This window comes from Euprymna scolopes, chromosome 10 (genome assembly GCF_053919585.1).
Source record: "Euprymna scolopes isolate OS-2025 chromosome 10, ASM5391958v1, whole genome shotgun sequence".
NCBI classification, from domain to species: Eukaryota; Metazoa; Mollusca; class Cephalopoda; order Sepiida; family Sepiolidae; genus Euprymna; species Euprymna scolopes.
This window is the reverse complement of record NC_136491.1, coordinates 113,906,001-113,922,021: the sequence shown is the minus strand read 5'-3', so window position 1 is coordinate 113,922,021 and position 16,021 is coordinate 113,906,001. Positions and strand designations below refer to the sequence as shown.

Here is a 16,021-nt window from a genome sequence, read left to right as displayed (position 1 = left end):
ACAATCAAACCAGGAAAAGAATAAACAAAAGCAAGTTTTGTATTTAAACTTGAAGTAGTAACATAAATATTTAAATAAAATAGTTGAAAATTTAAATAAAATAAATTAAATAGTTTTTAAATTAAATAAAATCAATCCAAACTATCTTATAAAGAAAAAGAACTATAATAGACTAGCGGGGGTACCCGGCGTTGCCCGGGTGTTTAGAGGTGTGCGTGTTTGAATAGAATAAGCAAAGTAATAACCTTGTTTAAATATTATATATATATATATAAAAAAAACAATGTTAAAACTTCTTTAAAAAAAATCATTGCCCAGGTGTTTGTGTGTGGGGGGGGGGGTAAAAAAAAAAAAAAAAAAAAACAGTTTTGGTAAGTAATTAGGATCGAACCCGAAGCCTTGAGGCGAAGGTGGAAAATAAAGTGTGCAAAAAACCTGACTCGTTACCCGCTTGGCCAGCAAAAAAGAGTATTAAAACTGAATTTATTTAAGCATTAAAAACAGAATTGACACGTGCCCACAATAAAAGTTAACTCCGCTCCTTCTATTTGACCTCATTAATGAGGTCAATCGGGACAGCTTTTGGGTTTGCTTACCCAACTGTGGCTGGTTGTTTCCCCAAGATGTCCAAGATGTTGAGGGGGGGGGGAACCAGCACCCCATAAAAAGGGGATTGTCCAAATTGAATAGCAATTGTTTGACATAAGGAGTTTGACCCCACATTGATCAAAGCTGATTGTTTCTGGAGGTTCCCCGACCGGGAACAGTGCCGAATTTATTTGCTTCTCCATTCGGTTTTATACAAAAAAACTGAACGAACACAAGACAGGCTGAAATAGCAAGAATTTTGTAAAAATCAACGTAAATAAATCTAGACGCAACATGCGTTCACAAATCTTCGATATTATTATTCAGACGATATATAAAAAGTTCTAAGACATAGTAAGCCCCTGGAAAATGCCGGCGAAAAAAGCCTTTGCAAGATATAAAATGATCACATTTTGCCTTTATATATATAGACTAGCCTTGGTGCCCGGTGTTGCCTGGATGTTTGGAGGTGCGTGTTGAGCAAAAAAAAAAAACAAACAAACAAAAAAGTGGTAGTAAGCAGGCAGGCAGGCTCGAACCCCTACCTCGAAAGAGGGAAAAAAACATGAAAAAAAACGTGACGTCTTTGCCGTTGTGTCCATCGCCAAAACGGAAGTGATGAAGGTTTAAATTAAATCTAGTCAATCAAAAAGAGGGAATGACTTTCGAAAATATCGGCGAAAAAAGCGACCCCTCTTTGTAGAAAAGTGCCCAGTTAAGGATGAAAGAATTAATGTTTTTAACCAATTTTTCGATATTTGTCGGCTCAAGGATCGGGCTTCAAAACGATATCGATCTTGTGAAAATCCGTCGTCTTTGTCGAAAGTTTTAAGCAGACATACATACATACATACAGACTGGTCATATTTATATTATAGACTAGCAGGGGGTATCCGGCGTTGCCAGGGTGTTTAAAGGTGTGCGTGTTGGGTGGGTGGGGTGATCAAAACAAAAGAATAAGCGAAGTAAGATCCCTGTTTAAATAAAAAAAAAAAACCTTAAAACTTCTTTTAAAAAAAATTGTTGCCCGGATGCTTGTGGTGGTGGGGGGGGGGTTAAAAAAAAAAAAAACAGTTTTGGTAAGTAGTTGAGGCAAAGGTGGAAAAGAAAGTGTGCATAAAACCTGACACATTACCCGCTCGTCCAACAAAGAGCAACTGAAACACTTTGAATTTATTTATTTAAGTATTAAAAACAGAATTGACATGTGGCCGCAATAAAAGTTAACTCTGCTGCTTCTATTTGACCTCATTAATGAGGTCAAATAGAAGCAGCAGAGTTAACTTTTGCTGCGGGGCAGCTTTTGGGTTTGTTTACCCAACTTTGGCTCGTTGTTTCACCAAGATGTTGAGGGGGGGGGGAAGGGAAACCAGCTCCCCATTGTCCAGATTGAATAGCAATTGTCTGATATAAGGAGTTTGGCCCCACATTGATCAAAGCTGATTGCTTCTGGACGTTCCCCAGTGCGATTGCTGGGAACAACGCCTTAGCTTTGAATTTTAATTATACAAAAAAGCTGAACGGACACAAGATGGGCTGAAATAGCAATAATTTGCCTTTTATATATATAGATTAACCCTATTATGATTATCTCCCTTGTCTTTAAAAATAGTTCCCATTTGATTGGGCAAGACAATTCTTTTAGATCAATCATCAGTCAATTTGGAGCAATAAAAGCAAAAAAGTCATATCTTATTCTTTTCTTGAAATAATCTCCATATGATCAGGAGGCATTATTTATTTACTTCCTTTAGGTTAGACACAAGGTCAGGTGTGGGTTTGATGAAAGTGTTTCTGTGAAATAAACTGGCTTCAAAAAGATTGACATACCAAGGTTTTCAGTCTGTGTTGTTAAACACTTAGCCACAGAATATATTATATTGACTTGTTCAGACATTAAAGAAATCCTCTTTCACAATATCAGATATGTTGGTCGTTTAATTAAGTCAGAAACACACTTAGTCTGCAAGACATTTTTGTATTATAATTTCAATACATATTTCAACCAAATTCACTTGGTTGCTAGTTATATTTGTAGTATCTGCTTGTCTGCCTATCTCTAAAATATGAATAGAAAATCAAAATCAAGACAAAACAAGCAGAGACTAATTTCATAATAGGACAATAAAAACAAAGTATAAAATATGTGATAAAAATATTGTATTATGTTCTCTAAGCAGTCTTTACTTTGCCATTGGCTCATCTTCATTGTCCTCATGTTCACTGTTTACATCTCCATTTTTTACATGGATCAGGCACCTTAAATCTAAAATATGCCATGGGATCCCATTGACATTAAAGTTGTTAAGGGACTGCCCTCCAGTAATTATTTCTCTTCCCCATCGCATCATACACTGTGTGTTCGGTAGTTTCACCCAAACCTCTTCTATTTAGATTCTGGTTGATCCTTGTTCATCTATTTCTGGAGATGCATCTCTTGTGTGCCTCTATTCTTAATTAAAAATTGATCTATGCTTCACTGTGTCCTCTCTCTCTCTCTCTCTGTCCCACCTTGGTTACCATGTTGTACCAGATCATGGCCTCTTCAGGTGATATCACATCTTTGCTCAACCTCACAATTCCTGAATCCATCATCTCCTTTTCTTGCAAAATAGCTTTTAATCCCATAAAGAAATTAACAAAACTCTTCAAAAATATTGCAATGAACATTGATAAATCTCAGCTCCAACATTCTCTCAGCTGCCAAAAAATTTGACTCCTGCCTTTCTTAATCCATCCTTTTAAAAGTAGTTGTCTTCCTCATATGTAAAACGAATTCCACCTATGAAAAAATCTAACTACAAACACAAGTTCATTTTTCCACTTAAAATCGAGTGCCAAACATACAAAACAAACCATATGCTTCAAAGCTGGTAAACATTCTTTTTCTTCATCATTATTATACTAGGTAACATTTAGACCCTCTTTATATTTTAAACCAAAGAAAACAAAACAAAACAAAAAATAACAAACTTGAAATATTTTCTTATTAAATTGCAAACACACTTAGTTTTCAATATATTATTTTGCATTATAATTTCAATACCTATATCAACTAAATTCAATTCAGTTTGTAGTATCTACAAGTCTAGAATATATTTGTAGTATCTCAGTCTATCTATCTGCTAATCTCTAAATTATGAATAGGAAATCAAAATCAAGACAGAACAAGTAGAGACTAACTTCATAATAAGATGATAAAAAAAAAATAAGTATAAAATATGTAATCAAAAATTGTATGGAGTTCTCAAGTTTAAACTTATTGCACCTTGGCAACTCTGAGTTTCTTTGTTTGTATTAAAATAGAACAAAAAAAAAAAAAAAAAGAAACTTACAATATTTTCTTGGCTGCTCAATTCCTTGATACTATCCACACATTTAGAAACTAATGGTTTCAGAACACAAGCCACAATTACTCCTTCAACACCACGATGTCCGACACCTCCAATACTGTGTCCAAAGTTGGAAGCAAAGCCATGATTGTTATTTTCAGAGGAAGGTCCTTTCCTATGACCTGCAAATAAAGAAATAAAATTGACAACTTATATTTGTTAATACACATAAACTTATTAATGCATCTTTTAGAGGAAGACTTTTTTGCATGATAGATATTACAAAAACAAAATTCTTTATAGTGTTGTAAAGCTTCCTGAAAAAAAAAAGAAGGAAAGTTTCTCTGCTCAGTTTGTGGAAAGGGAGTAACTTAATTGTGGCACTCATAAGCATTAGGTACACAAGAAGTGCAAAAGTGTCAAGACAAGTCATATCCCATATAAGTAACTTGCCATTTTCCAAGTGAAACACTGTCACGTTATTGTTGGGCTGTTTGCGATCCCCTCTGAATATTCTATTTGTAAATATCAATTCATCCCAACGTAAATCCCAGCCAAGATGACGACACGGTTAATATATTGAGAATCCACATAAATCCATGAATACACATCACAATCTGTTTTATATTCTACCAAAATCATTCTTTCACTAATTATAAATTATGTTCTTTCACATTTCACGTTCAACTTTGTTCAATTCCTTTCACAACAACGATTCACGTATTTCCTCTTTAGATGAATAAAAAAAAACAAATCAATAATAAAATATTTTTTAGAGGATTTGGTGGCATTATATCATGCACATCTGCCATGAGGCTGTCTCTATCGTATTATTATTTATGACTTATCGTAGGTGCTCGCCTGAGCTCCAATACTTAGCCGTCTCTATAAAACATGCACAAGAACTCATCTGGCTGCAAAGGACTTTCCTCTCTCACTTCCTCTTTGTACCAAAAACCAAGCAGAACTTCCATGAACATAGTTCTTTCCTAGAAAGTCTCATATGCAACACAGGATACCATGAGTTTGCTTTCCAATTGACTACAATATTATCATTAAACATTTGTTTAATGTGAATAAATATTTACCGAGCCGTCTTCTTAAAAAATCAAGTCCTCTTAAGTAATGTTCTGTACATCCCACGAAATGTTTCCAACCCTTTTGTGATGGCAATCCAACAATCCTTTTAAACCCTTATCCTCAGGTGCACCCGAACCTTGAAAAGTGGCGACCCATCAGTTAAAGTAAAAGGTATTGTAATTTATAGTCTACAAGGCCTCATCTAATACAATTACTGGATCCTTGAATTACTTTTCGTTTAATATTTCATTCTTTAAAATATGCTACATGCCATATATATGCATATGAATATGTGCAGTACTAGTAATACTATTTATTAGCTAGAGAATATTTACTTCCTTTCTTGGAGGTCAGACAAAAGGTCAAGGGTTGTTTAGAAAACGCAACACACTAAGACAAATGAACTCTGACCTAAAAAAATGAAAAAAATAAAAAATGCCAAAGCAGTACCATTGGCATTCCCTCCCTGATAGGGGTGACTCAGACAATTAGCATAAACTAACTCCTTCTCAGAGAGAAGATAGAACCTGAAAAGGTAGAATCTTAGAACTGAACAGAACCACAACTCAGCCTGATAACCACAAAGTCACTGTCGGACTGATTGGCATGTTAATAAAAGAGTTTGGATTTAAAATTGGCAATCATGTTGTGACAGCTGAGAGTTAATTATGAATTTAAGGATTAATCAAATCAAAACATGTTTTAAATACGTATTATTTGGATTCTTCGGACTACTGTTCTCATCTTGAGTGTCATTTTCACAACGTTTCAGTTAATATAACCTCCAACCTCTTTCAAGTGTATCTTTTCGAACATGAGAATGTTTCTGTTGAACTTACCTGCAAGGATCCATGGCGCAGTAGTTAGAGTACTTGGAAAAATCAATTGTAAAAGTGATATTCTCCTAAAGGTTTACGGTTCAATTTTCAGTTTGGGCGACCATAAAAATACAATTGCAAATTGCTTAGGACTTTTAAAACAAAAGCATGCTATCCCTGTGGAATAAATAAAGGGCTCTGTTCGAAATTTCATCCAAATTCCCGAGTTCGACAAAAACATTCTCGAGCTTGACAAGATACACCTGAAGAAGGTCGAAGGTTACCTCAACCAAAACGTGAAAATGACACTATAGATGAGAAGCATAGCCTGAAGAATCCAAATAATATGGATAACCAATCTTCGTCATTTCAAAAATTCAGAAATGTTTGAAGTAGATTTGATATTCCAGACTGAAAGATGAATTCAATAAAAGTGCTTGGACATGTTTTTAACACACACACGCACACACAGCAATTGTTTTATTTACATTAAGTAAAAAGTACTAGAAAAGTAGTTCTTTACAGAAATTTTTAAAAAGATAAAAGAAACTAAGAGCAGATAACACTAATTCCTCAGAACAAGGGATATCTGATGCCTTTACAAATATGATACAAAGGAGATAACTCTTAGCAGTCGTTAAGTTCAACAATAACCATGTCAAATCATACATCAGCCAGTCACCGATTATGTACCACCCATTAACAGTGTAGACATTTGTAAAATTAATTTTGATAAGTTATATTATTAATTAAACAGTATAGCTAAGACTAAAAAGATGTTTTTAGGAAAATAATTTCAAATTTCTTTAGCAACGGAATAATGTTACATAACATGGATAACCACGATCTGTCCTAGTGCATCATACACCCTGAACAGGTTGAGCTGACTTCCTCTGAAAGAGCAAGTTTCTAGGGAATATTAAGTTAACACATGGTCCTAAGTCAATAACATAGACATGAAGCTGTTTCATAGACTTGTTTTTTTAGTAAGGTAGAAAGTCGTCTTTTATTTTTAGGCCACATGATATAGTTGAAAATAACCCTGGTAAGCCACATGCAATTTTATACTTACTTTCTGGTAAACTGCAATAGTGTAAAACTCTCAATGGACTTCATACTATTGTATAAATGTCTGAGTAGGTCAAATGCTAAGATCAGAATGTCTTGTTTGGATATATGCTACTGTGTAAATATTTTGATAAATCAGATGCTATAGCATAAAAGTCCTGATTTTTTTCATGAAAAATGCTCAAGACAAGGCATGAAGCCACTTAATGAAAAGGAATTAAAAATTATGAAAGATGATTATTGCAAAGACAGAAATGCTAATTGGAAAGGTTATAGGTAAATAGTCAGCAAAAAAACAGTTCCACAAGCTTGCAGTTTTTGATAAAAAGCAATTGGAATAAGAAGCTATATTACCAAAATAGTATATTGATGGAGATTAATAGACTAATGAGTCAAATGAGCTAGAACAAAGGAAGAAGGGAATAAATTTTGAAGAACACTTGCTATAATAGTACTTATAGTAGAGACTAAGACTAGCAACATGACATTAGAAAGCGAGAGAGAGAGTGTTAGGTTATATATTGGGACCCTATGCCAGTCAGTGGAGATTATGCAAACTAGTATGAATTTCAAGAGTGTTACATTAAGTACACTTCAGAACAACCTGTCGGCAAACAGAAATAGACTGAGTGCACTGAGCATGAGTGAGGCGAGAGGGGACAGGGGCTAGCTCCCTAGATTAAACATGCTAGGAGTAGGTGTCAATGATATTAGAAATTAAATCACATGTTTGGGATGGGACAGAGTTTCAAGGCATTTCAAGTTGTGAAAGTTAACTGACCAACAATGTAGGGCTCTAAGTGAATATTTCCTTAAAAGCGTCCATTTATCAATCATTTTTAAGGCTAAGTAAGAAAATTAAGAGCGAAATTAATTTTAGCTTCTCTTTTATAAAGAATTTCTGGTCCCTCCCCTCGTGAACGAATTTCTCTCCTCAATAAAACCTTTGAAACCACAAGTTTCCATTGTTCCATGCATGAGTTTTTTTTTCCTAATTAAATAGTCACTAGATGATGCAACCATAGACGGAACAGCACACATGGAAAAGAGATAATCAAAGAATAAAGACCAGACCATGCACGTATGTAAAAAAAATAAATAAATAAATAAATAATTATTAATTGTTTTTCTTGATCGCTCACTAGTGATAACACATGTGTGGACAGTTCGTTTATTGTTGTTTAATATATGTTTCTTGAAATACAGGGTGACCCCCCCCCCCCAAAAAAAAAGAGGACATTCAATTGTTTTTCTGAGCATTTAACAGTCAACGGAGAAAAAAAGGTCAAAGACCTCAGTGTTTTGATGTGATGTTTTGAATATAATAAACTAGTTATGACCAATGTTTCATTTCATTCGGACAAATCAATACGAAATGAGGCCTAATTAGAGTTGGGGCCCTTTTTTTTTTGGTCACCCTGTATTACAGAGAGAAAAAGTGGGGGGGGGGTACAGAAAAGAAGGACAAACCAAATTACATTCTATGGTATCCCATGTATTTCCAAACATAGTTGAATTATCCAGAACCATACTTGGAACTAAAATTAGTAAATTATCAAGGAAAAGAATGTGGTTGTTGCATACAAGTTCTATTGCTATGCTATGAGATGAAGATTAACAGAAGGAAAAATACAGTGTAACAAAATTGCATCAATTGTTTCGGACAATTGAGAACAAAAAAAGGGAAACTTTGCAATGAACAAGATATTTAGGTCAACTGAATTATCGTTGGTGAATCTACTTATTTCTACTTTTATACATTTTAATAAAACAGCTTCCGAGTATCTGTCTTGTTTTTTGTTTTGATGCTACATGTCATATGTATATGAATATGTGCAGTACTAGTAATAGATAGAGAATATTTACTTCCTTCCCAGGAGGTCAGACAAAAGATCAAAGGTGGTTTTGAAAACTCAACACACTAGAAATTTTAGAAATTCCAATTCAGTGGATTATTTACAGCTTTGCCTTGGCATCATTGTGACAACCTAGGATGTCATGAACCATCAGATTTTACTTTGCTGGCATTAGGTATGGTCTAAGTCATAGTCATAACTTCTGAGGCATTATCTCCTGCATCAGGAGTATGCTAGTTTATTGCTGGACACCTGAGGCTCTCCTACCAGGAAATGCTAGGTTCGTTCTTATACCTTTCCAGGGTGTCCTCTTTAGGAAGAGAAGGCTGGTCCAACTTCCACCCATCTTAAACTGACTTCATGTCTAAGCTTGCCGCTATAGGAAGAGGATAAATAGTGGACCGTATCATCAGAGCATGGTATAGAAAAGTATTACTGTTTCCTTTTCTTGGGACTAAAAGAGTCTACATCATGGCATTCTATACTCCAGATCACTTAATGACACAGTTGAGAAGCAAGACTGGGGGTTTATTTACACTTTCCCCAATGGTTTACGTCTACTTGTGCAGCTGCCATTGCTCAAAGGCAACATGCATACCACAGATTTATCAGGCATAAGTCCAGTACAAACAGACAAAAATTTATAAAAGTAATAGTAAGAAAGAAGTAGCGACAGCCAAGAGAGAATATACCGAAACCACCAGAAAACGCATTTAAGCACAGAAATTAGAACTTGTGATTTCTGGAAAATCTACAACAGTGTAGTAAATAATGGGCAGTCAACAATTCCCCGACTATCCAATAATCATGTGGTTGTTTGCATGGCAACCGAGAAAGCTAACATGCTTGCCCGTCAGTTTGCCTCAAACTCTACTTCAGACTCAGTAAACCACTCCCTCCCTGGTTTTCCTTTGCAGACTGAAACCACACTAGATGATCTGAAAATCACCCCTTCTCAAGTACATGATATCATAAAAAACCTAGACACCTCAAAAGCATGTGGACCTGATCTATTCCCAGCTGTACTATTAAAAAAACGCTCCACAAGGTTGCTCCAGTTCTCTTGAAACATATCAACAAGTGCCTTAATGAATCTTCCTTTCCTGACTACTGAAAAACTGCTTCTGTGGTACCAGTTTACAAAGATTCTGGCAAAAGAACTGACCCATTAAATTTTCACCCCCTTAGCCTCCTTCCTCTCTTTACCAAAATATTTGAGTCCATAATTAATCAAGCTCTAGTCCACCACCTTACAATTGCTAAACTTCTGTCTGACCATCAATATGGATTTAGGCAAGCCTGTTCTACTGCAGATATTCTAACTGTAATCTCCGAACATATATACCATGCACTGGATAAGGCGAGGGGAGGGCAGTATCCCTAGATATATCTAAAGCTTTTGACAGGATATGGCAAGATGGTCTTCTCATGAAAATCAGATCCTATGGTATTACTGGACGAATACTTAACATAATTAGATCCTAAATAAGAGAAGCATCTAGGTTGTCCTCAGTGGGCGTATATTTAAACAATATGATATAAATGCGGGTGTACCTCAGGGGTCGATCCTTGGACTTTTATTATTCCTGATATTCATAAATGACCTCCCCAATAAAATAATCTCTGAGATAGGTATATTTGTTGACGACACCACACTCTATAACAGGCACAAGTGGAAAACGAATGAAACATATCTAAAGCAATGGCAGAAACCTTAGAGGAAGACCTCCAGTCTGTAGTGGAATAGGGTCAAAAATGGATGGTAAAGTTCAATGCTGCCAAGATTAAGCTCGTTTCCTTTAATAATTACAAATAACCTTCTCAACCACCAATAACAATGGCTAAAGATACATTACCGGACAGTACTTTGTTTAAACTCCTCGGCTTAACGTTCATAGGGAAAATGAACTGGAACAGATACATCAAAGGCATTGCTGCGGCTACTGCGAGGAAGGTGGGCTCTCTTTATCATGCTAGAAAGTTACTTATGTCTGAATATATCCTGTACCTCTATTAAGGCTACCATTTGCCGATGTATGGAGTATTGTTGTCACATTTGGGCTGGTACATCTGCTACTAATCTCTCACTTCTGGCCAGGGTTCAAAAGAGAGTCGCCAACCTGATAGGTCCTGAACTGTCATCTAAGCTTCAACCTCTGTCCTATCGACGAAATAGTACATCCCTCTGCCTGTTTTATAAGTATTTTAATGGTGACTGCGCCGACAAACTACAAGCCTTTGTACCCCCTAGATGTAAATACTCCCTACAAAACCAACAAGCAGCAAAGTCCTACCCCTACATAGTAGAAATCTCTAGATTTAAGAAAGCCTTCTACTCTAATAGTTTCTTTCTCAGAACTGCTAAACTTTGGAATTCACTTCCGGGTTTCTGCTTCCCCTACTGTACTGACATGCAGAAGTTCAAGTGTAGAGCGAACAGATATCTTGCTGCTCAACTCCCTTCATAGTATCCCTTCAACTTATGTCCCTGATAGTAGCTCCTTACTTCAAAGTGGCACTGTGCTCTGTTTGGAGTTAAAATGTAATTAAAAAAAATGTTGGAATTTCAGAGATTCTTGATAGAAATTAAGTCAACTATATTTGAAAATACAAAAGAATTATTGCGTTATGGATGGCCATACAACAGATGGCAGCTACATCAAATAGTGTGAATTTTGACATAGGCGAGTTAATGCAAGTTGAAGTGACACAAAGTTTGGGAAACAAACTGATTCTCAGGTGCAATGATAACAGAGTACTTATAAGCGTTAAATTTAAAGAATGAGGTTAAATAGGTTAACCTCAAAAGTTGACATCAAGCAAAGACATCATGTTTGTTGAGCTGGCAGAGAAAGAACTTTTTAGATTCAGTCGTCAGTGAAACTTTAAGTGGGATGGATTGTCGATAGGATTTAATACTTGCGATAGGATGTAATGCTTGAAAAAAAAAATCAACAAAAACAAAAAAATATGTCCATTTGTTCATAGTGCAGATAATTAAAAGTTCATGCAAGTTAGAATTAAAATCTTTGAATCAATATTTTTTCCAGAATAAAACTGAAAACTCTCTGCAGTCACCTTTGGTCTTCTCTCTGCACAAAAAGATGATGATTATGGCCATATATGGGAATAAGCAACAAGAAATGATGAAGAAACTAATAGATTATGAGCTACCACTAAATGTGAGAATTAATTCAGCAACAATGGAAGAAGAAGAAGAAATGACATAGACATTCTACATGCTGAACATATGGCAATGAAGAAAAGAAATATAAAACTAACAAAATAGGTATTTTACGTACTATAATATGAGGGACCGTATAAAAAAAAAGGATGAAGAAATTAATGAACATGTGAAAGACACATAAAAAAGTAGCAACCCTGAAATAGCAAAATGTAAAGAACTTTTAGTGACAAATATATTGGAGAATATCATTTTGAGATGTGTTGCTGAAAAAGATAAATGAAAACATGTATGTGAATCATATCATTCACCAGACATCTTAATTATCTTTTAATTTTGTTCAATACTTATTTGTTTCCATAAAAACAAATGTATTTTAATTAATTTATTTTTTAATGAATTTTGTTATCTTCAGGTATGGATCAAAATGTTATTATATATTGAAGTAATGAATATGAATACATCCGGGTTCCTCCTTACAAGAATATAATTAACTGATATAAGCAATAAATATGGACGGGAATAGAAGCTTGGAACTAACACTCGAATATATGTTGAAAGCCTAAAGCTTAAGGATATTACAGCTATGACCACGAACATCCATTCATTAAGGCAACTTGGGTACATTGTATTACTTGATTACTGTACCCAAGACAACTCAACTACTTCAAACAAATATATCTCTTTCCATATATATTATATATAATTCCAAATATATTTTATTTAATTACCTTGAAAAATCTCTGAAAAAATAAAATCCTTGTCAATAGGCTTTCAGTATTGCTTCTCAACATCATCATCAAATGGACTCTACTATAGAATGTCTTCTTATGGGATTTCAGCATTTTTCAGATGCGGATAGATACTTTCTATTATTGAACTACTGTTTTCAGTACGGAAGACGTAAAGGATACAATTAATGATTACTAAAGACTTCTAACTGGTCATAGCTGATGGAATGATACCAAGCTACATCTGTAGATTAAATAAAAGGTTCTATTCAAAATTCAAAACAGATTTATGACTTCAACATACAAATTCCCAAGTTTGACAAAATGCACCTGAAAAAGGTTCAAGGTTACATCAGACAAAATTTTGGGATAATAACATTATAGATGAGAACAGTGGTTTGAATAATTAAACAAACATCCGTTCATTAAGGCAACTTACTAGATTGTATTACTTGAATTGTAGCCAAGACCACTCAGCTATTTCAAACAAATATATTCTATAAAAACGAGTTGTATGTGTGTGTGTTCATGTGCATGTGTTAAAAGAAAGGAATGCACCCGAAAGAGAAGAAACAGGGCATGGAGAGAAGGAGGGAGAAAAGAGTGAAAGATAAAGAAAAAAATAAAAGTTTTAATAGAAATATGTTACACTTTTCCCCCAGGCAATGTTGGGTAACCATACTAGTTATATATATTTTCAAATACAGCTGTAATTTCCTTGAAAAATCTCTGAAAATCAAACATTTGTCAATTGGCTTACAGTCTGCTTTTCAGCTGCACCATGAAACTGACTCTACTATAGAATGTCATGATATGGGGTAACCTCAACACTAAATTTGTAGGTATCATTGATATAGTTGAAGTTCTGTGATTTGCTTCTTTGGTGATTTCTTCAATGAACTCAGAAACTGGATATTTTTTGGAACAAGTTCCCATTAGTAAGTTGTTAAGGTAGGAATCTTATCAACAGCTCACATTACAAGAGCGTTTTGTTGTTCTTAATTTATTTTCAGCATATAATATGTTGAATTCCACCATGTGGTCACACCTTGAATGAGTTTGTTTTTCCAAATTAAGCTAATTCTGTATTTCAGTTAATTTGCTAATTGCTAATAGAAAGCAAATAAAGTGAGAAACTGTATTTATGTTAGATATAATGGTTGTCTTCACAGCCGGAGTTACAATGTATGACAGTGATATAAATCACATTCCCTGACACCAGCAACCATATTTGTTCCTGAATTACACAAAACTAAGAAAACTTTATTAAAGATTATATACTCATCCAGAACATTGGGTGCAATTCTTCACTTATTCTTGTACCTGTATGTGCACCAGGGAATAAAACTCTTAAGAACAGCTCTGCACTGTCCAAAGTGATTTGAAAGCCAATGACCTGTTAAATTCAGAAAAGGAGCATTATCTGTTGTAGCTGTCTAAATGTCTGTAGTTCATAAAATGCTAATTTCAGCAAGAGACAGTTGAATTTTTGTTTTACTATATATCAAAAATTATTGTACAGTGAAGTACTTTTTTGATGGAATGCTGTAATTTGAACAAAGTTTTGCAATAATCCCATTAAATCCGTCAGATGTTACAGAATATGGTTGAATATCAACAGCAATCATTTCTCTGGTCAGGTATTGGATCTCTTGTGATCTGTGGTTATTAGTATTCCAAATTTTCTTTTTGGCCAATATTGATTCTCTAGTAGTTTGGTATTATGCTGGAGGCTCATAGTTGCTGTCATTTGTTCTTGGAATGTCTGTCCCTGAATATTTATTGTGCCTCTATTTCTCATCTGCAACTTTTCTTTCTTTTGAATGAACATTTCTAAGATGGTTTAACATATTAGTTATTGTAAAAGTTTTTACTGATTTGCCACCCTTTGATGTAATAGAATGACATAACTCGCAATCATACGGTATCACTGGTAGAATACTTAGCAAAATTAAATCCTTCTTAGATAAGAGAAAAATCCAGGTTGTCCTCGACGGTCGAACATCTAAACAGTGTGATATAAATGCGGGAGTGCCTCAGGGGTCTATTCTTGGACCTCTATTGTTCCTGATATTTATTAATGACCTCCCTGACAAAACTGCCTCTGAGATGGGTATATATGCTGATAACACTACACTTTATAACAGGCATGACAGGAAAACAAATGAACACATATCTAAAGAAATGGCAAAAACACTAGAGGATGACCTCCAATCAGGAGTGGAATGGGGACATAAATGGATGGTCACATTCAATGCTGCCAAGACCAAACCGGTTTCCTTCAATAACTACAAGAAACCTTCTCTGCCACCAATAGCAATGGTCAGTGACCCCCTGTCTGAGAGTACATATTTCAAACTGCTTGACCTAACGTTCACAGGAAACATGAGCTGGAACAATTATATTGAAAACATTGCCAGGGCCGCTGCAAAAAAGGTAGGCTCTCTCTACCGTGCTAGAAAACTACTGACACCTACCTGAAAGTATCCTGTATCTCTATAAGGCCACCATTCGCCCATGTATGGAGTATTGTTGTCACATCTGGGCTGGTGCATCTACTACTAGTCTCTCGCTCCTAGACAAGGTTAAAAAAAGAGTCGCCAATCTTATAGGCCCTGAACTGGCATCTAAGCTTCAGCCTCTGTCCCATCGATGAAACGTTGCATCCCTCTGCTTGTTCTACAAGTATTTTAATGGTGAATGCTCTGACGAACTGCAGACACTTGTGCCCCCACGACGCAGACAAACCCGACAGGCAGCTAAATCCCACCCACACACAGTAGAGATCCCTAGATGTAAAAGATCTTTCTACTCCAGTAGTTTCTTCCCCAGAATTGCTAGACTCTGGAATTCCATTCCAGGATCCTGCTTCCCTAACTGTACTGACATGCAGAAGTTCAAGTGCAACGTGAACCGACATCTTACTGCCCAAATCCCTATATAGTGCCCCAGTAGTTGCTGACCCTGATAGTAGCCTCCTACACCTGAGTGGCAATGTGCCTTGTTTGGGGTGAAAATGTAATAAAAAAAAAAAAAAAAAAAAAAAAGCAGCTGTATTCTTATTCTTGGGATTGACATCAAAATACTTCCAGTAAAAACTGGCTGCCATAATGGTTGAAGGTTGTTGTCAACATTTAGTTCATTTTTTACGTATTGAAATTACATATGTCTGATATATAATTAGTAATTTATCTCAAGAAAATATACATCATCTAAACCAGAAAAAATATATATGTAATGGTAGCAAGAGCCCAAAAATGAGGAACAAGAGTATGACTGATGAAGAATGCTTTATTTTCGGTTCGCACATCATCGCAATTTACTGTACAATCCCTGAACATGAAAACTGAAAGATGAAGTAATA

The 16,021-nt window shown here is 35.2% G+C and overlaps 1 protein-coding gene across 2 annotated transcripts in view; it reads right to left on the bottom strand.

Annotated features, from left to right (window-relative positions):
- LOC145286230 (protein unc-80 homolog) overlaps positions 1-16,021 on the bottom strand; it is a 542,234-nt gene that overhangs the window by 429,860 nt on the left and 96,353 nt on the right. For both annotated transcript variants that reach the window (XM_080135050.1, XM_080135051.1), the window contains exon 5: positions 3,924-4,102. In XM_080135050.1, coding sequence (XP_079991176.1) covers positions 3,924-4,102 — 179 coding nt within the window. The remainder of the gene's footprint in view (positions 1-3,923; positions 4,103-16,021) is intronic.